This window comes from Coturnix japonica, chromosome Z (assembly GCF_001577835.2).
Source record: "Coturnix japonica isolate 7356 chromosome Z, Coturnix japonica 2.1, whole genome shotgun sequence".
Taxonomy (NCBI): domain Eukaryota; kingdom Metazoa; phylum Chordata; class Aves; order Galliformes; family Phasianidae; genus Coturnix; species Coturnix japonica.
In genome coordinates, this window is record NC_029547.1 from 27,870,699 (window position 1) to 27,893,120 (window position 22,422).

General features: G+C 36.7%; 1 protein-coding gene across 1 annotated transcript in view; it reads right to left on the reverse strand.

The window, feature by feature from the left end:
* Positions 1–22,422, reverse strand: part of MPDZ (multiple PDZ domain crumbs cell polarity complex component) — a 92,000-nt gene that overhangs the window by 56,231 nt on the left and 13,347 nt on the right. The window contains 11 exon segments of the mRNA XM_032441256.1: positions 2,339–2,515; positions 3,168–3,335; positions 4,092–4,238; positions 6,090–6,169; positions 8,139–8,222; positions 9,461–9,656; positions 11,174–11,262; positions 13,736–13,850; positions 18,392–18,595; positions 19,092–19,220; positions 21,139–21,352. Coding sequence (XP_032297147.1) covers positions 2,339–2,515; positions 3,168–3,335; positions 4,092–4,238; positions 6,090–6,169; positions 8,139–8,222; positions 9,461–9,656; positions 11,174–11,262; positions 13,736–13,850; positions 18,392–18,595; positions 19,092–19,220; positions 21,139–21,352 — 1,603 coding nt within the window.

Genomic DNA, 22,422 nt, shown 5'->3' on the forward strand with positions numbered 1-22,422 from the left:
CTAAACCATAACCTCCGTATACATAGATATTCAAAAATTCCTATATATTTCAAATTAACAAAATTCCTCTGTTCTTCACGTTTACCTGCATGCAAATACAAAATATTTATGAGGCATAGATTATTTCTAAGCAGTGCACTGTACAAGTAACTTCAACCTACAAGTGATCTCACATTGTCCTTTTCCTTAAGGACAGAATTCCTCAGAGACCTGTTAGACCATCAAATACTCTGGCAAAAGCCTACACTGACCCAAAGAAAAGTTACTTAACTTTGCTGAGAAATTAAAAAATATTCACTGTGACAACTGGAAGCAGAGGCAAGGCATTTGTTGGAACCTGACCAAATGCAAACAGGAGACAGGCACACAGGTGTTCTGATAGAGGGACACAACAAAAATCACAGCTTGAGATGACTTGGAATTTTGAAGTCAAACACAAAATTAATGAGGACATCTAGGCACATCCTAGATAGACAGCAGCTAAGTATGGGATTTCAGAATTACTGTCCTGTATTTTAGTAAATCCTGCTTTAAGCATTTAAGTCCTTTATTGGATCTTGCTCTAAGCAAGGGCACCCTCACTGCAGATGCAAAATTCAAAGCAAGATGCCTGAATATTCAAAAATGTGTAAATCACCACAACTGAGGCATATCAGAGGATCAGCTTTCTCAAGATGCTAGTAATTTACTCATTTATTTTTTAGGATAAATCATTACCATTAGAACCTGTAAAATCATAATATCATACAATGGTTTGGGTTGGAAAGGACTTTTAAAAACCACCTAATTCTACTCCCTAGCAGGGACTTTTTCCATTGGAACAAGTTGGCCAAAGCCCCATCAAACCTGACTTTTCACACTCGCAATTATGAGGTATCCACAACTTCTTTGGGCAGCTTGTTCCAGAGTCTTTGCACTCTTATGAAAAATTTCTTCCCTCACAGTCAATCTAGTTCCACCTTCTTCCAGTTTTCACACTGGAACTGTAGCCCCTTTCAGTGTATGTCCTGGTAAAAAGTCTTTCTCTATTTTTCTTACAAATTCCCTTTACACTGAGAAAAGCCACAATAACGTTTCAAAAGAGACTGTGAAGAAGGCCAGGAAGACTTAGTTTGTTCTCCTATGCATTTCCTACACATGAGGATTAAGACCTCCTTTTCATAGGGAGCTGCCTGTCCTGTTCTCCTTTATCCCTGAGAGCAGTTCATTTCCCAGGGAGTCCTATCAACTGCCTTTTTAGGAAGATGGAAATTCGGTCCTAAAATTCAAGGTCTTATTTTACTCTTCGCCTGGCCCATATCCCTCCAGATCATGAATTCCACAACATCATGATTGCTGCAGCCCAAATAGCTACCTATCTCGACCTCTCTATTTCATCTGCATTGGTAAGAATCAGATTTAGTAGTGCTACTCTCCTGATTGGGCTATATATTGCTAGGCTTAAGAAGCTATCCAAGAGTCTCCTGGACTTCTTAACATCTGCTGAAAAAGCAGCACAACCAGCTATCAGGGTGACTGAGGTACCACAGCAGGATCAGAACCTGCAAACACAATGCCTCCTGCAACTGAGTAAGTACATTTCATCAACAGGTTCCCCTTGACAAGGCAGCTTGCAACACCAGCTATGAGGTTTCCTTGTTTGGATTTGGCCCTGATATTTACCCCATAGCTTCTCCACATGCTCACATCTGTTTTTTGAAGTCAGCTCTGTGTAGTCAATCAATTTTTAACACAGAGAGTAAAAACCCCCACCTTTCCTTCCTTGCCTATCCTGAACTGTTTATAGCCATTGAAAACAGTGCTCCTGTCATGTGATCCACTTCACCAACTTCCAGTGATCATGATTAGATCACAGCGTTCTAACTACAGAGCAATTTCAAATTCCTCCCATTCTTCACCCATGCCACATGCATTGATATAGAGGCACTTCAGCTGGACTACTGACTGTTTCCTCTTTAGATGTACGCATCCCAACTCATTTCAGGCACTTTACACATTACCTTGCTGATTCCTAATTCCTCAGCAGGCCCTGGCAACTCCCTGTTATTCAAAGCTGTAATTATTTTTCAAATTAAAAGCTCTTGTTATTTTGACCAGCTTGTTGGAAAAGATTCTTTTCCCAGACTTAGTAAGATGAATTCCATCATTAGTTGTAATACAGCAAAAGAAATAAGTTGTCTAGCTGTTAAGATGCTTGCCAGCAGTGACATCAATTTAGCTCTACTGTATTGGTTTCCATTAACATTTACCATTAAAATACTTATTTATATCATACTTTGAGACCCAAATGATACCAAGTATTTCGTTTCCTACTCAAACAAAAAGGAATTAAAATTACCTGGTAGTCCAGTATGCTAAATCCAAGTCCCGTACTTCCTTTCTCCAGTTCAACATGTTGTACTTCTGCTTCCCACATTGTGAAAGAAGAGCTCTGCACCTCATCCATACTCTGAGCTGTAGAAATTTCCAAAGCTTCTGTGTTCGAAGAGCCAAGGAATCCAAGATTTATATGCTCCTGAAAACACGGTGAACATTAAACATCAGTGAAATTGCTGAAAACATTCACAGAGAAAGACAAAATAACGTTTCTCAAAACAATGTGAAAGCGCAAACATTCCACAGAGTGAGAAAACAAGTCTGACTAAGTCTAGCACAGAATTAATGCTTTTGAAGCAAATTCTCGATGCTGCAAATGTATGACAGGACTCCTTGGTCAAATTATTTACAAATTGGAATTTCTGTCAGAAAAAATACTTCAGAAAATCTTGTTAGTATCTATGTGCTCAAATACAAAGAAAATATATGTTATCAAATGGTATGCCTATAAATATGCTCCAACCAAAAGACAGCTGCACTGAGTGAGAATATTTGATTTCACAACTAAGATTTGGAGAAATCAGCTGAATGTTTTGACTTATCCAGAAGTTAGAATTGTGTCTTTCTTTCGTATAAATACTGTTGTTTTGTTATATCCAACACCATTTCTACATTTTTACCACATGAGGTTATCTGGAGCTTTTAACTTATGAGCAACAGAAGCTGGCCAGCCATAAAGTGCACATTCATTTCTACTCAGCACAACCCAGAAGTTGTGTTAAGTTCAAAACCAGCTGAAATATAGTCACTCTAAAAAAGCCTACCTGTAGACTTTTTCTTTTTTTAAATACCTTTTCTGTGAGCTGGACCTCAGATAGACTTAAACTCTCCAGTACTTCAGTGTGACTGACAGAGGGAGCCACTGGACGGCAGCACACCATTGTCACTTTAATTGGCAGTTCTTTCAAGATATTGACCACATCCTTGTGATTTTCTCCAAGCAAAGAGATCTCATTTACCTCAAGAAATGAAGAATGGACAGTTTTTTAGTAGAAGTACAATGAACAAACATGAGGGGGGAAAAAAAAAAAAAAAAAAACAGAAAATAAATTAATTATCTAATCATTATTATTATTTATTTATTTTTTACAAAAAGCTTGAAGATTTTCATCCCTCCAACTCTACTCAATCTGGAGCTCAGAACAAGCCACCAAGATAAGTTTTGAGCTGAAGAGGCTCATAAATTGTGGGATTGTGCCATCTTACAAATACTGCATAGTCTGTCACTTCATAGAATCCCTGACTAAAGCATGGAATACACAAATATGAAAACAAACAATACTAGCTGACTTTCATGGAAACAGGTACATTAACCATGAAAACATATGGATTATGTTGATTTCTCTGAGCCGTGCAAAGCAAACGCACATCTTCATTCTAAGAAAGTAATTTAGAAAAGGAAACAAACCACTGTTTTACTCCCTTTACTGTAAGGGATATTTCTAGTAAACTTCAATGCTTTTGCTAGATATTCTTCTTTCATGGTCTTCAATTTTATCTGGAAAAATCAGCTATGAGCTGAGATATGCAACTAAGCACATGTAGTCACATAAAAATGCCTAAGTACCTATGAAGTGACTGCTGAAACAATTCCGGTTATGGATGGTATGAGGTTTAGATATGCTACATTCCCAAAACTGTAACCACTGAGAAGCAAATCACTTCTCAAAAATCCTACTAGAAGAAGACCAAGAAAAAATACATGTTGTTCTTACTTCCAGAAGCTCATCACCACTGAACAGCTTGCCACTCCGTCCAACTGGCCCCTCTGGTAAGATTGATCTGATGAAATGATGTCCCACTGTAGCTTCAAGGCTTATTCCTAGCCCACTGCTTTCACTGAATTTGCTAACCACAGCAACCTAAGAGATTAAAAAACGAAAAGGGTGCTTTGGACACATTTGTAACCATATCCATAACCTTCAGATGCAGTTCACATACAGGGAAATCGTTACTTCAGAAAAGAGAACCTAGAAATATTGCAATTTTTAATGTAGATTTTTAGACTGCAAAAACATGTATACATCTCAGTTCAGGTCTTTCAACAACAATGTTGAAAAACAGCAGCAACAGATTAAAAGAAAGAATCCAACTTAAGCTTTCCAATACAACGAAGGCACTGGGAGGGTAAAAGAAAGTCCACGCGTTTGAAATTAAAATCTATAGACCACATTCAGTGAAGTTTATGTAATCACAAGCTACTATACTACTGTAAAAATCAAACAATCATGATGGATTCACAGAGTGTAAATCCAGGAACCTTGAAAGAAAAAAAGCTATTTGGCATAAAATTACTATATTGCCTTGCATGGATAAGAAGTGAGCACCACAGACCCATTCTTTAACCTGCCTTTATGCAGTGAATCAGACTCTGAGGCAAAACTAAGAAGAAAAAAACAAAAGAGAATACAAATTGAAACACAATCCAATTCAGTGTGATTCATGCAAAACAGGAAGAGGCTCTGCATACTCAAATTTACATTTGTATAATAAGAGGAAAAAATGCTTGCATCAATTGAGAGTCTTGCAGTAGAAACTGCAGCTTTATGTTGAAGTAATCTTATGCTGAAGTAATCTTCAGCACATGCAAGTGGGAAATGTATACAACAACAATGTATCTAATTGTACATACCTCTGAAGAAACTACTTCAAAATTATACACCAAATTGGTAAAATTCTGAACTCAGACACTGCATTCCACCTGCATGTGCAACAAATGTCCTAGGCATTATTTCTATCATTACACTGAACAATTCATTCAGTATAAAGAACTGGATAGGAGAGCTGAAGATCTAGTTTGAATTTTGGCCTCTCAACAGAGCAGTGAAGTTCACCTTGAACACTGTTTTTTGCCTAACACACCTTACTCTCATGAAGGAGAAAATGTGTGAAACAATATCCATCATAACCTAAGATTATTTGTCTTAGTTTCAGCTGAGACGAAACTGTTTTCTTCAGTGTCTGGTATGATGCTATCTTTCAGTTCTAGGAGAAAAACAATGCTGATAACACACCAATGTTTACAGTTTGCTAAGCAGCACTGTATAGAGCCAAGGCCATCTTTAGGAAGCAGCCGAAGGAGTTGGGAAGGAATAGAATTAGGATAGCTGACTTAAACTGGCCAAAGCAGTATTTCATACTGCATGGTTTCATGCAGAAGGAGTTTTGAAGGGAGTGGGAGTTCATAACTCTTCTGTTGCTTGGGGGCTAGATGGGCATTGGTGGTGAGCAATTGCTTGCACAACCCTTGTTATATACATTTACATAACTGTCATAATTATTATTCTTTTCTCTATCTTGCTAAATAGTTTTTTGAGGTTTATTTTGTTTGTTTTATCCCCCCTCAATCCATGAGTTCTACATTGTTTTTTCAGTTCTCTCCCGCATTCTACTGGGAAGGGGGCAGATGGGTACAGGTCAACTACTGCGTGGTATTCAGTCTCCTGTCAGGTTAAACAAAAGCAGTATTCTGCCAACATCACTATATCTATCTATCTATCTATCTATCTATCTATCTATCTATCTATCTATCTATCTATCTATCTATATACATATACATATAAAATTTACCCCCAAAACAAAAAAAACATCACTACAGATTAAGGGACACGTGTAACTTTTTTTATAAAGGAATGGATTATACACATATTTGTATGCAAACATAACAGGTGCACAGATTCAAGGACAGTTAATAACAATTGCAGTTTACTTACCACTATTTCATAATTTGACCCCATTATCCTCTGCCATTTTGCCTTCATAACTGCTTCTTCTGTAGCACTCAGCTGGAAATCTAGAAGTTATGTCTGAGATTACTACGACAAAAACTAAAATCTTCTGTTTATTTCTGTCACTGGTATGATACACAATGCAAGACTGCACGATCAATCCATGATGCCAGCACACTCCTAAATATGACTGAACACTTGACAGGTTTTGTCTCACTGACTTTGGGCTTGCCTAACAGAAAGCTTACAGAACAGATGCAAATTACTTGCAACTTGCACAACTTGCACCAAAACTAACTGTAGTTTGAAAGATGAAGTTCAACAAAAACATTTGGCTTAAATGGCTGGGAAGAAAGGAAACATTTAAATTAACCTCAGTGTTCAGAAAGATAAGCAGGCACAAAGTAAATGAAAGTTATTTACATGCCTCAAACATTTGTTAAGTCAGACTTTATGTCGGCTAATCAGATTGATTCAGTGGAATGGCTAAAATGTTTACAAACACAATACTGAATCCAGTTCCTTTTGGACAGACCCTACATTTTATAGAGAGTAACCAAGGAAGAAGTTTTCAAACAAAATCTGGGCCTATAAGCATGACTTTTGAAGATCTTTTAAATGAGCAGGCCCTAGAAGGCAGTGAAAGAACATGTGGCAGCTTTTTTTTTTTTCATTACATTCACTTAGGACCACCCAGATAAAGAGAAGTAACTAGCTAAATTAACAAAGATTAATTAATTAGTAAAAAGTAATAATAAAGAGCAACAATGAAATCACTACTGGAATGAAAGGAGGAGAAAATAATCTTGATGCTAAGAAAAAGACAGAACAATGCAGCAGCTCTTAAACTGACTGAATGTTTATCTCCAAGCTGAAAAAATGGGAATTATTTTCTCCTGCTTATTTCTTCCTCATGCAAAATGTTTAGATTCTAAGGCAGGACGTAAACAAAGAAACAGACAAACAAGAGGCAGTACTTAGATTAAATAGTACAGCAAATTCAATGGAACTCTATACATTCAAGGTTCTCAGCCCACAATGTGCATACAGGCAAGCAATCAAACAAACTCTTTAGGTCTGAATGATCACCGGAAACAAAGACTAGAGTCTTCATTAAAAGATTAAGTTCTGAAGTCACAAGGACTTTCCGTAAGAATTTAAAGTGATTTACAGCCTCAGTGTCATAGCATCTAAACAGAGCCCATAAATATTAATAAAAATAAAGCCAGCTGCATAGGCGCTTTGTAGCACTTAAATATGACAGTACTTATTCCAAAGCAGAGACCCTGAAGTATGTGAAGAAAAGGCCTTAAAAACAAATTCTTCAACTACCTAGCAAAATGGGAAGGAGAAGTTCTAGGAGGATACACAGAAAAATATCTACTAAAAACTCATATGGGTGGATGTTTTTCAGCTTCTCTTGAAGCTCTGGATAGAGGAAAATGTTAGAAAGTACATCATAGTTGTCTCCATCTGGAAAATGCATGCCCACAATTGAAAAGCAGCACAGTACCTTAAATATGAAAAGAAAATACCCACTACAAAATAAGAACTTCCACAAAAAGTATGGAAAAAAGCTTATCAGTACATCAGAACTGACTAAACTTCAAATGCTATCATTGAACACAGACTGAAATAAATACAAGCTTGGGGCTCTGTGAGATGGAAACTTATCGCAAGACGTTAAAGTCTCCAAAAGGCACATTAGGGAATAAGGAAGTAAAAAAGATGAAGAAGTTCAAGTAGAAATGTATAAGTGGAATAAAACAAGAGATAAATTCTAGCAAAAGCAGAGATGAGACATCTTTTGATAAATGTAATTATTTTCAGACATGTATAGTAGTTGTTGTCGAAGTATTCAACTTACAGCACTCAAGAGTACACAAGCAGTACGTGTTTTCATGTATGATTAATTTCTATGTATACATCCTCAGTTCCATAGCACACATGACAGAAAGACACACAAAACACTGGGCCTTAACACAAGCACAGACAAGTGCATTTTCATAGAATAAAATATCAAACACTGGGAACCTGTTTCCTGCTGTTTTACATCCTCTCTGATGTTTACTGCAGTGCACGTCTGTGATGGAGATCCCTGTTCTGTTTCACTGTTATCTGGAACAAGAAGAAAAAGAATTTTGAGCTATTTTATGCATTCATCATGTTCATGGACATGTCCCAGAGCAATGACTCTGGACCATAGAATCCACATTTTGCAAACAGAAGAGCATAAAGACCCAGAAGGTACACTATATTTTTAAAGGTATTTTATCTTTTGTTCATGTTTCGTCTTCTCCCTGTGTCCCTTTCTACCACCTCCATATCACCTTATATTGTTTTGTCTTTGTTTCTCTCCTTCTTTCTCTCATGTAATACAGAAAGCTGACACTGAAAAAAAAGAAAATGGTACAGACTCGAGGAATGTAATACTACACAGTTGACAACATTCCCTCTCGTAGAAAATCTCTCCTGCTTCAGAATTCTGTTAGGTATGTTGCTGTCTGTCAGCTGTCTTGAACACCTCTGGACTGGAGAAACAGCACTAAGTGTTTCCCCTGTAATTTCTACTAAAGGCAGGAATGAGAGGATGCCATACAGAGAATACATTACTAGATCTTTCAAAACCTCAATCAAGTTGGGTGTTACGCTTCACACTATGAGTGCAGTATATATCTACTGATATCAGCCCACAGTGTAAGTAGCTGAAAAGAATCCATTTATCATCCAGACTCCACATGGATATTCTATTCAAACACATGGACTTCCATGATCTGGCACCTTACTTCAAGGTATGCACAGTGTAAGATCGAACTTCACAAATTACATTGAGTCATGAGCAAAAATGATATTTGCTATGCCTTCTGAACTTCTGCCTTCTGAACACAAACATAATTAATGACCTATCAGATTATTAAAAATAATCCGACTATATCTAACAACATTGTACATATAAGCCTCTCCTGTTATACCTCAAGACTGTGATGCAGTAAGAGGAATCAAGAGTAGGTTTTCCCAGTGTGGAGAGTATCTCTGCTTTCTTTCCAATGCTGCTATCACTCTTTGACATGAATAAAACACTACCTGCCTACTTACTATTCAAAGATCTACAGGATTTATGTGTTGAAGGACTTCAGCTCATCACAAAGTGCAGAGCTTTCAATATTAACTTTGAAAATGTAGCAAATAATACCACTGTTTCTAAAAGAATAATGAATCTGCAACAGATCAAATTTTCCACTCATGCAGTACAAGTAACAGCAACTGAAAATGAATTTAGTGAACTTTATTTCCAGTTTGTAATTAAGAAGGAAAATATTTCAAGCCAAATTTAAGCTAAGACTGTTTATAATTACCTTTGGTTGTGGTACTGTCCATTGTTTGTAACGTTAAGTCCCTTTCAACAGCAGCACTGAAGTCCTCCTGGGGCTGAATATAATTTTCCTGCTTACGCCCTCTTCTGATCAAAGTGAGCCGAACTGTTTGTCCGGTGTGTCGCAAAACGTCAACTGCTTGTTGGTTAGTAAAACCCTGAAGATTTGTTCCATCCACCTGCAGGGTTAAGTAGCTTATTAGCAGAAAGGTATAAAATGTCCAGAGTAAAGCAACAGTGTTGGTGCTCACCATCTGTCAGAACACAAAGCAAGTAAAACAACAAGAACAAAAACCTGGAAGACATACAAATGTTCAATACACTAACTACTTTCACTTGAACATTCATTAGCTAGCTACCAACCAACACCACAGCAAAGTGGAGAGAAGTACTCTGGGTGTCTGTCACAAGGAGGCCATGCAGACATGCTCTGTGAGTTGAAAAGAAACAGGCAACCCATACAGCCCGCCTGACTGCTCTAACACCCCCACCTTCAAGTAGGAACTACTTGGGGAAAAAGTTTTATAAATTAGCCAAATAAATAATACATAAACCAAATAAATACAGCCATAGTCAGGACAATTAGCTAGAGTCGGGTGAGGAGGAACACATTCATTCACTGTAACAGGAACAAGCTCTAGGCTCAAATAAACTCAAGCACAGGGAAGTCTTTTACTGAACAAAATTAAGTTTAATTTCTCTATCAAGCACTGTACCAGCTGCGCAGTTGTTATTTATAGTCCGGTATTTTAATGAATATAGTTTTGGATATTTTACCTCATTAACTCATCTTTGTTTTCTGAGCACTCTGGAGTGGCTCAGTTTCATCCCACTGGCTCCACACAACTTTTTTTATTCTTCTTTCTGCAAGCTCTGTATTATTTTACTTTTTCTCCATTTCACTCTTCCAAACCAGTAATTTCTGAAATACCTTTAAGCCACATTACAGCCCCTTGCCCCAGTAACTGGGACTATCTACATGGCATACATACTCCATTATTGTAACTCCTCCTGAAAAAAAAAATATCTCCCCTTTCACCTTTAATCATTTTCTTGCCCTCCTTGCCTTTCTTCCAACTCTGGCATCCTTCTAAACATAAAGTAATGAAAAATAATCCAGGACTATTTAATGTTCCCTCTACATCTAAATAAACCAAACTTTTCCCCTTTTACATCTGCAGCAGCAGAAAAATTTAAGCTTAGTGTTGATATGTTTCAGCTATTTGAGCTCAACATTTAAATAATTATAGATGTCGTATATACTGACAAACATGAAAGCACATTCCTACTTGGAGAGAGACTGTAATCTGTTGTTTGTCTTGCCTTTACTATCTGCAAGTCCAGATTTAAGGTATGAAAATATTTCTTCTGAAGGTTTAAATTCTTATTAACATTTGAATAACACATGTCAAAAATCATTTTGAAAATAGTTGCATAATCTGTAACAAACTTTGAAACTCTGCCTTCACTAACCAGTTTAAATGGTCCTACTGATAAGTGCATATGAGCAGGTTTCCTTCAATAATGTGAGTTACATGTAGCAAAATTGGTAAGCTAATATAATTGAATACTCATTTAAAACAGGACTGGCCATTTCAGTGACAGGCTTAAATGTTTTAAGTATTATTAAGCATTTTTTTAACAACTTGTGTATGTACAGAGCTTTGCAAGCATTTTCATTTCCTTGCTTACTTACAACTATAATTTGATCTCCCACATGGATTCGGCCATCCTGTTCAACAGCGCTGCCTTTTGTAATGCTTTTCACAAAGATTCCAGAAGGTTCTGGTATGAAAAAACAGAGCAATTTACATTAACTAACACATTAAGAAAAAGTTCGAATAATACAATTAATTTACTACTAATAACAGCAAAGAAAGAAAGAAATTACAATCTACAGGTGAGATACGGAAAAAAAAAAAACAAGAAAGTACATGCTTTAAGTAAAACATATATATTATTATTTTCCTAAAAGATGACTCTCATTAGTGCTAGCTTGCATTGGACCCGAATAAAAATCTCACAACTCCAAATTCCCACTAGTTTCTATAAAAATAACATAAAAATTCTAGTTTAATTTAATCAAAATGCCAAAACCAACACTGACAAAAAACAAACAAAAAAATAAATAAATAAAATCTCTTTTTCTTGGTTAGATCTAAAATTGAAAGGCAGAAAATTATGTTTGAAAACACTAATCTGGTGAATTCTGTATTTTCTGTATACTTAGTATGCTGAAGAATCTATGTGCTTGGGTCAGTAAATGCAGAATATTCTAAAACAAGGAGGACTAAAATGTTTGCTCAGACCAACTTTTCATCACAGCTGTAAATCACTACTTGATCCAACTAAAAAAAAAAAAAAGAGAGAAAAGCAGAAAAAAAACCCAACTCTCAGAATAAATCCAGTTTAGAAAATTACTGATTTTGAATCAGAAGAAAAAGATATCTAAATCAACTATGGAAAGTTTAATTAAAAAAAATCCCAAAAGCAATTTTGAAAGAAGAATCAGTTTCGGGAAAAATAAATAAATAAATAAAATAAAATCATGGAAAAATTTTAAAGAACTTCATCTCAGTAAAGAGAAAATATCTGGACATCCTACATAGATGTCTGCGGTATTACATACAAAATCAATATTAGCATGAACTGGTATGAAAGCAGGTCTTATGGTCACAGCCCTCTAAATGGGTTTTATCAGCTGTCAAGATATACCAGTGCCTTCAAAGACCAAAAGACTTACCTTATTTAGCCTCAGTATAACAAAATTTAGCAATGAGGAGGGTCAGATTTCTGGTTTGCTCTAATTACCATACTCAGCTTATGAAGAGTAAGACAAGTATGTTTAAATTTTGAGAATGACAATTGGTTTCTGGTTTTTATTAGTTTGTTTTCCTAGGTTTTGTGAACAATTAAATGGCTCATATTCCTAGTTACCAAGCATTTTTATATCCTGTAATAGCTGCATAGTAACACGACAAGCTGTTATTTTTCAAGTTAAAGATTTAACTACACTCTTCACTGTCCAGCAGTTTTATCACTGATTCAGATAAAACTGTTATTTACCTGTTATATCATAAAATTAAGGGTGCTCAATTAGCGCCTAAGGTGTGAAGGTACTGTAATACAGTCACATACACTGTAATAAAGTAAAATCTATTCATCTAAAATACGCTGACATCTATAACACGTTCTGTGATTTTATTTGCCTCTTAAAAGTTTTACTGGAAGATACTAAAAAGCATACTTAAATCAACCGTGACCATTCTAACTCACAGAATAGTTTGTTTAAATTGCCTCAGCTCCTCAAAGGCAGCTAATTACGCCAGTAATATGCAATATATCTACCCATAAATTTTCCTAACAATATGTATACGGATAAGAATCATAACCACAGTACACTGAGAATGTGTATGGCATATTTGAAAACTGTCCCTTCTTAACTGTGTTCCATTTGCCATATTATTCTAGGGAGGCACCAGAGAGTTCTGAATCATTATTCTGAAAATTGCAGCTGAAATTACAAAGAAAAAATACACAACTGTACATGATCACGGATGCACTTATTTATTCATAGTGTGAATTTGGGAGCCAATTAATAAGTTAACATAAACCTGTAACAACCCAAGAGATAACAAACACTGAATACAATCAGAGGTCACTGAAAGGAATTTTACATCTGCTAGTTAATACTACACATGTTACTTTAAATATGTTATATCATTATATATATACATATATACATACACACACACACATATATATAATATTACATTATAATATTATATATATTATAATATATAATGTATATAATTATTATGTTATTATATATTATGTATATAATATATTGTATAATATATTGTATTATATATATTATATTATATATATTATATTATATATATTATGTAATATATTATATATTATTCATATAAAAAAGTTCATAAAAGTGCCTCAATCCATATTAGTAATATTTTTTGAAGACAAAATCAGCACAAGCTTAAGACAAAAGTGAAGTTAATACCTAATTAAAAAGAAAAAACAAACAAACAAAAACAAAAAACAACTTGGGTTTTTCTAGCAAAAACTGATTACTTCTAAACTGAATTTCTTTCAAAAGGAAAATAATTCCATTTTCTTTAAAAAGGTATTAGACAATTAAGGATTTTTAAGAAATATTATCCAAAAAGTAAAGATACTTGCATCAAAATTTAATGCAGCTACATTTTACTATAGTAAGACTGTAGGAATCTACAGTTACCTGATGTTTTGTCTCCAATGTAACCAGCAATAGTTATTCCTAATCCCTGGATGTTTTTAGTGAGTTCCACGTTAAATTTCTCTCCTTCTTCACAACTATCAACAGAAGCATCTTTCTGATAAGAAAAACAGAAAGTCTTTAGTGTTAGACATGGACAGGGGAAAACAAAACAAAACAGGTACAAAATTTATTTTTGCTCTTAACAGAGAAGTATAGGTAACATGTTTAATCTTAAAGCAACACATATCATGCGTTCTCCAACTCAGTGCCCCTGGGATATTACTCTTCAGACTATAAAATCATTTGATGACTAAAAAGAAAAAGAACTGAATAAGCCTCTTCTACACTAAGTTACAGAAACCATTTTTACATGCCATATAATGTAACTTACAGCTTCTCTGGACCTTTTAAAAACCAATCTTAGACTGTTATTTTCTTAAAAATAAATAAACTCTTTTCCTATTTTTACAAATTCCCAATAACTACCGATATGCACACAAGTTTAAAACAGAATTAAAGCTATTTAACTGAGGCAATTATTTTTCTTATTCTTTGAAAGACTTTAAATTTCTTTTTTAGACAGCAGCAATTAAAGTTCCACTTAGCGAAATAATGACAACTTCCACTAACACCTACTGCATCCCTCTGAACGTCCACAATGAAGAATAACATGGCAAAGAATTCATTTATTTTTTGTTAATGAAAGTATCTATTACAGGACAATGCATATTAAATTCATATTTCAGTGGTAATGCTTTAGTAATGAAAGGAAACAAAATACAATTTAAAAATCTTACTCTCAACACTTTTTTTTTTTCCCCCATAAAATTTTTGTCTTTCAGCTGTCTAAAGTGTGTACTCACTATCCACTTCCATAGCGAACAAATGTCAGTGTATGGCTACGTGTTTATACAGACATCAGTACTTACACATATATTTGAAATAGCTATTCATAAATACTGTAAAAATCTATAATGAACCTGCTGTATTCCTATCTCATGTTGTCTCTTCTGCATGACAGATGGGCTGCCCTGCTTTCTCCTTCTTTCACACCCCTCCTTCCCCCCAGAAATGATAATTCAGGAGAGCTATGATGCTATTTGCAGATTGCTAATCTGACTTCTGAGTTCAGTTTTCCAAAAACTCCATCTAAAAACACAGTCAGAGGACAAATAACATTCTACTGCTCTAACGACCTCTTTACAATTTTGGGAGAACATTATGCTGTCACTACTAGCCACAACAGCATCACACAGATTTCAGTCACTATATTTTTATAAGGAAGAAGCAGTCAAAGCAAGGTGTTTCATCATCATCTTCACTTCACTGATGTTTAATGCCCAGATCGAAATTGATGAAGCTTGCAGCATCATTAAGTGAGTGCTCCCTCCTTCAAGAATACTTTGTGCAGACAAAAGCAGTTTTAAAACAGTCTTCTCCTGCCAGGAATCGTGTACTAGGGATAAGGTATTAAAAGCAAATGAAATGGAGAGGAAGGTGGCAAACAAATCAGGCCCCTTGGAGGCTTTTTTTTTTTTTTTTTTTTCCTCAATACTACAAATTCTACATATCCTGCAACTGGCCTCATTCTGTAACCACATAAAAGCAAATGTTGAAGAAATATATACAGATGAATTCTAAAATTCAGCTGCCTTTCTCAAATAGTCACTTTACAGATAACTAAAAAATCATATGTTATTCATTTTATCTGCAGGAAAGCCATGGTCTAATGCCTCAGTGCTGCAAAGACAGCAGGAGAGACACCACTCTCAACTCTCAGGAGAACCCAGCATGACTGAAAGTGTGCATGTTAAAATTAACTTTCTTAGTTAACCTTATACTCATTCAGACTGTTTCTTCTCCATAGATCCCATTACAGTGAACAAAAGTAAAACAATGTCAGTCATGCAAGGAATTGTTAAAGACAGCTTCTTTTTAATTTTGATATATCTGAAAAGCAATTTCTATCTAACAAGAATATATCTAGAAAAACAACAGGAAAAAGTACAATGAAAAATTCTTTCCAAAGCATAAATTTTATCTATTCATAGGCACAGAAGCACCTTTTTGTCTCATATTCCACATATTCACATTTAATTGTATCTGATTATAACTACACAAAATGAAACACTACAAAGGACTTTGAGATAGATTTGAAGGGGGAAGAGGATAAAACCCAGCTGGCAAGAGATGAGCCTATGGGCTGGGGCGGTGTGTGAGACCAGTAGAGCAGCTGAAGTACACCTACAATGCTGGTGATAAGCTCTCAGATCGCACACCACAATCAGAGGGGCCGCATTCTAGTGAGATGCGTCAGTCTACTCCACAAAGCTCTGGGTACAATGAAGCACATTTGAAATGCTTCTACACCAGTGAATGCAGCATGAAGAACAGTTGAGAGAGAAGCTTTGACTCAGTCCAGAGCTATGATGTTACAGTTGTAAGTGGGAAGAGTCCTGCAACTAGTGTGCTCTGATGGACAATTACAGGCTTTTCTGAAAGGGATAGGCAGAGGAGGAGAACCAGTGGGTTTGTAACGGAGACTGTATGTGCTGCCATATGTGATAGAAGGGCTAGACTGTATAGAGCTGTCAGCTAATGATTACACAAAGTTGAGAGCCTTTGGGTAAGGACTAAGAGACAACCAAATAAAGACAATACAGCTGTGGGAATCCTCTATAGACCACCCAGCCAGGAAGATAATACTGATGAATTACTTCTAAGACACTAAGAAAGATCTCTGTCCTTGTCCTTATGGAGGACTTGTTTGGTGATAGGAGGAAAACTGTCACTAAAACCTCAACCCTGATCATATGGAGAGCAGATTCCAGATTGCTAGGGGAACTACTTAGGAAGGTCCAAATTACTGTTTCTCACAGTATCCTATTGAACAAAATGTCCAGCACACAGATAGTCAAAAACCTAATGTGGCTGGTAAGCAACTGACTGAGAGGTTGGGCCCAATGGATTATAGTAAACAGAGTTACATCAGGCTGGCATTCAGTCACTAGCAGGGCTCCATCTTAGGGCCACTTCTCTTTAACATCTTATAAATGATTCTGAGGTAGGACTAGAATGTTTTTTGATTATTTGCTAATGATACTAAACTGAGAGGAACTGTTGACTCCACTGAGGGTGAAGGGGCCTTGCAGAGAGATCTAGACAAATCAGACATCTGAGCAATCACCAGCTGCTTTAAAGTTTGACAAAAGCACGGGCCAGATTCTACACCTGGGAAAGGGCAACCCTAGCTACACATGAAAACTGGGGAATGAGACACTGAAAAGAAGCCCTGCCAAAAGTGGTTCAGGGTTCCTGGTTGACAACAAGATGAATGTGAGTCAACAGTGTACTCAGGCATCCAGGGAGGTCAACTGTACCCTGAGGTGCACCAAGCATGTGACTCCTAGCCAGTCAAGGGAATTGACTGTTCCACTCTACACTGCACTGGCACACACTGACAACTGTACATAGTTATGGGCACCACCATACAAAAACCACATAAAACTATCAGAGAGATTCCAAAGGAGGGCTACAAAAATGGTGAAAGGTCTAGAGGGGAAGACGTATGAGGAGTGGCACAAGCATCCAATACCTCCTTGGGCAACCTGTTCCAGTGCATCACCAACCCCTGAACAAAAAAATTCCACCTAATATCTAAACTAAACCTCCCCTGGCATAGTTTAACACCATTCCCCCTTGTCCTATCACTACCCAGACTCATTAAAAGTCATTCTCCCTCCTGTTTATATGCTTCTTTCAAATATTAGAAGGCTATAATGAGGTCACTCCAGAACCTTCTCTTCTCCAGATTAAATTAGCCCAGTTCCCTCAACATTTCCTCACAGCAGAGGTGTCCAGCTCTCTGACCATCTTAGTGGCTCTCCTCTGGACCTGTTCCAAGAGCTCTGCATCCTTCTTGTACTGGGGGCCCCAGGCCTGGACACAGAACTCCAGATGGGGCCTCACAAGAGCAGAACAGAGGAGGACAATCACCTCACTCTTCCTGCTGGCCACTCCTCCTTTAATGCAGCCCAGAACACAGTTCACATTCTAGGCTGCAAGCGCACACTGCTGGTTCATGTTCAGCTTCTTATCCACCAGAACCCTCAAGTCCTTCTCCACACAGCTGTTCTCAAAGGGGTTCTTCTCCCAGTTTGTATAAATACCTGGGATTGCCCCAGCCCAAGTGCAGCACCTTGTACTTGGCCTTATTGAACCTCATTAGGTTCTCAGAGGCCCACTTCTCCAGCCTGTCCACTGATGACATGGAAATGAAAATGATTCTGAAGAGAAAAAATACTAGTTGATAGTGAAATGCTACAGAACCAGCATGTTCTGAAGAAAAAAAAAAATTCCACACTTTCCAAAGTATTACTGCAAAATCACAAGCAAGTCCACAGGTTAATCAATCCAGAAGTTATTCAGGTCATATCTTTTCCAACCCTGCATCCTAGAAAGATTCAAGCATGCAGTTCCTTGCAACATGGACTGATAACATTTAAAACCTCCCAGACAGTAACATAAAAAACACTGCTACTGAGAATAAAAATGCTGAGTTTTGAGAACATAAGAATGAAAGACACTCAAACAGAAGTTAAAATAAAACTATGTTTGAAGTATAGGTTTTCCACAAGTATATTTATAGTTGCTTACTTGTTTCTCTGGTGTCGTGATGGGTACTGGAGTACCTGGTGGGACTGCTGGTGGAGGTGGTTCCTCAACAGGACTTCTTGCAATTACCAGTTTCACTCGATTTCCGCATTGCCTCAGAACTTGTGCCACCTGTTCACTGCTCATTCCAGTCAAGTCAGTATCACCAATTTTCAAGATGTGGTCTCCACTACACAATCTCCCATGCTAGATGGGAAAAATAAATAATGAAGTAACCACCCTGCAATTTCTCACATAAATAATAAGATTAGGGAATGACTATACAGCTTTAGTAACTTTTAATACGTATGAACTAGAGACCACTTGAATACCAAGTCAACATCCTCATAGCATGGTAGAAGACAAATGTATTACCTAATGCCATACTAGAAATTTCTCAAAAAATATCTAGGACGTTCTTTATTTACACAGACAGTCACCTAACAAAGAATTAGAGGTCTAGATGCATCAGCACCAAACCTACAAGAAGTGTGAGAAAGTGATCTGGAGCCTAATCCAACTTTTACATTCAAACACACAGATTCCCTACACCAAATAAACCTTTACTAAAGATAAGTTTCACCATGTATTCTCTCCTTCCTACACTTCAGAGTAAAAAGCTAGCAGTATTTAGTATGAGCATAAAAATAATGTGAAACTTCAAACAGTACTGAATGATAAATACAAAGGTTGGTTGAATTACCTGATCAGCTACCCCTCCTGGGAGGATGGTTTTAACAATCACTCCTGTTGACTTTCCACCAACTATCCCGAATCCTAAACCTGAGCCATCATTCACCAACTCTATGGTCTCCACATGCTGCCAGTGAACCTCAAAGAAAAAAAGCACATAAAATTCGCAAATGATAAAAATAAGGACTTATGTATTAACATAAATATCTTCTCTTATTCCTCAGGTATGTCTTCAAATAAGGAAAGGTAGAAAAAGGGGTCGGCAATAGAATGGTTGAGTTCAGTTGGAAGGGACCTACGAAGATCATCTAGTCCAACTGCCTGAACTATTCAGAAATAAGTAAAAGTTATAACATATTAACATGGGCATTATCTAAATCTGTCATAAACAGTAACAATTACTGGGAATGAAGCATCTTGCTAAGACATTTGTCCCAGTGTTTGACCACTCCTATGATGGCAAATTTTTTGTAATGTCCAGTGTGAACCTCCCACAGCACAGTTTTGTGCCTTGGCCACACATCCTGTCATTGGTTAAGTGGGTTGTCATCAGTTAAGAAGGTCTAGCTACTCATGAACATGATTGCTGAAAGAATTTTTGCAACAATTATGGACAATCTATCTATGATTGTCCACCTCCTTGTCACTGAGATAAATAATACTGCTGCTTTTAGGAAATCCCAAAGAACTGGAAAATAAAACCTTCAAATATGTGCATGTTCAAACTGGCAGTCAAAACACATCAGAAAGTATAAACCCCATTCAAAGACAAAGAATAAATGCAGCAGTAGGTATTGCAAGTTATGTATTAACAGAATTTCTCACTGTGTAGTGAACAAACATTTCAGAGTTGTCTGATGTCAGCAGCACTGCAATGAACTAACTCTGACTGTAGGCATAATTTTGTGGCAGAAGTATGACTGCTCTAAAATGAGGTGGTAGTTCACACAGTACAGTACTGAAAAGATGACTGGAATGTTTATGGTATTGTTTAGTTTAAGAAAAAATCACATAATTAACTCATCTAAAATTTAAAACCACATCTGGTGTTCCATCAGGAAGGACCTCAAAAATAAAGTGTTATTTTTGAATAAATCATGATACTGCAAATATGAAGCCACGTGATACTTCTTTTGTATCCATTCTTCAGATAAACCAAACCAAACCAAATCCCAAACAAAAAAGAAGGCTTCAAGAAAAAAACATTCATTAAAAAAAAAAAAAAAAAAAAAAAAGCTGTGGCAGGTTTAAAAGGAGCATTTTTTCACGAGGCAGAAGATGTTTGGGAAACACTGAGGTAATCACAAAAAGAAAGAAGTATGCAATACAAATACTGCAAGAAAGCAGGCCTACCCTGTGTGTTGACAGGAAAGAGTTATACATACACCATACACCTCTCATTACAGACTGCCCTAAAGAGGACTCACAGATAAGTGAACAGTGAGATTCAAAGGTATAACTCTTGGGGGAAGCAAAAATGTAACAGTATTACATGAAGAAGATATGAGGGAGAGGCACAGCATTACTATGTTTCTGACCTATCTTCTCTTCATCCAGATGTGTAAAAGCTTTCAAAAGCAGCAGATCTGATTTCAGTGCATCCCTGAAGTGTGCTCCCACCTATGGCATTTTGATAGCTTCCTTTGCTATAACAGAACAAAGGAGCAGAGAAGTATCCACTGAGCTGACTGTGCAGATCAGAATGCAGTTCCACAGAAATTTTCTTTTGCCCACACAGCAGGGAAGAGAGAAAGAGAGATCTTGTTTACTGTTATCTTAAAACAGAACTTTATACAGGAATGTAAACATGCTGTATTTGCAATGATGGAGATACAGTTTGGCAGATGGAAAAAAGGAATACGGCCAATATTGTGATTCCCACAGTAAGGCTAAGTATTTTCTCCTCTTAGCACAGAACAAAGTGCAACGAAGATACCTGGAAGAAAAACTTGCAGATGAAAAAATATACAGGTTACAATAAAAAATCCCAAAATATTAGATTATCTAAGTACATACACACCCAGAACTGAATACACAGACATCTGGGGTATACTCACCGGGTTGGAATGGGCTGAAACTGTGCTAGCAGCAGATGGAGACCGGGAAACTACAGGACTGATGAGCTGAGGAAAACTGCCTCTGGCCACGACTAGCTGGACATTATCTTTTGCTTTCTGTAGGATGCTGATAGCCTGTTGATGTGTAATTGTCTGATCAAGGGCTTGTCCATTAATAGCAAGGATTTGATCTGCTTCCTTCAGCTTTCCATCTCTGTCATGTATGCATTAACAGGGAAGGGGGGTGACAAACCAACCAAACAAGAAAAATCAAAAAATGTTGCCACAGTAATTATAATATTTTGTCAGTTTTCCAGTACTTTTAATATCCTTTTCTCTACTTCAACTACTTTTTAATCTTTCCCTGCAGTTCTGCTAAAAGGAGCTGATGCAGCACCCTGGTGATTGCTTCCTTTGAAGCTAATCCTTCTGCCACTCTCCCCTGGCTGCTACCCCCTAGCTAGCTTTCTTCTCCCTGCACCTCCATCCGAGACTAAGCATATTACATCTCAAGTCACTTCCAACCATAGCCTGGGAATTTATGTTTATTCTCAAATTTGAGCCTTTTGCTTAACAGACCAACCACTCTACTCTGTTCAGTGCATCCATTCTGAATATTCAAACCATAAACTGGAACACACTTCCATCAAGATGTTATGGAAACTAGTTTTGTTTTGTACAAACAAACAAAAAAATAGTGTGGGGGGGAAGGTGCACAGGGAAAAACTGAAAAAATATATTGAAATAGATCCCTTTTAAATGAGAAAAAGAGACTTGAATAAATTGTAGAATAATTCTTCACTTTCTGACAAAGGATGCACTACTGTAAAACTACATGCCAAGCCCTTCCCCAGACCCACTTCAAATGAACTGCATAAAGCCTACACAGACAAGTTGTCCTCTGCATCTTTCACTGCTTCTATTTGTTTCAGAACACATCAGCAGGGACACTGGCCACATCTTCAGTGTCCTAAAGTGGTAGTGCTTTACAAAACAAAGGGCAGAATTGAGGAAAAGAATCCATATTACACCAGCTTCTATACTACAAATACTCAAAAACATTCACAAAACAAACAAGCAAACCAAAAAAAAAAGCAAGAAAAAAAAAAAGCAAAAAAAAAAGCATACTTTTCAGCTTTAACACATAATATTTTACTTGGAAACTTGAACCATTTGTCAGAGTGCTCTGGAATATTTATTGTTACCAGGACCTTTCTGATCAGTATTATAAGAGCTGCAGTAGTGAGCAACGCTAGGCTGCATGGCTCAGAGTGCCAAGTGAAA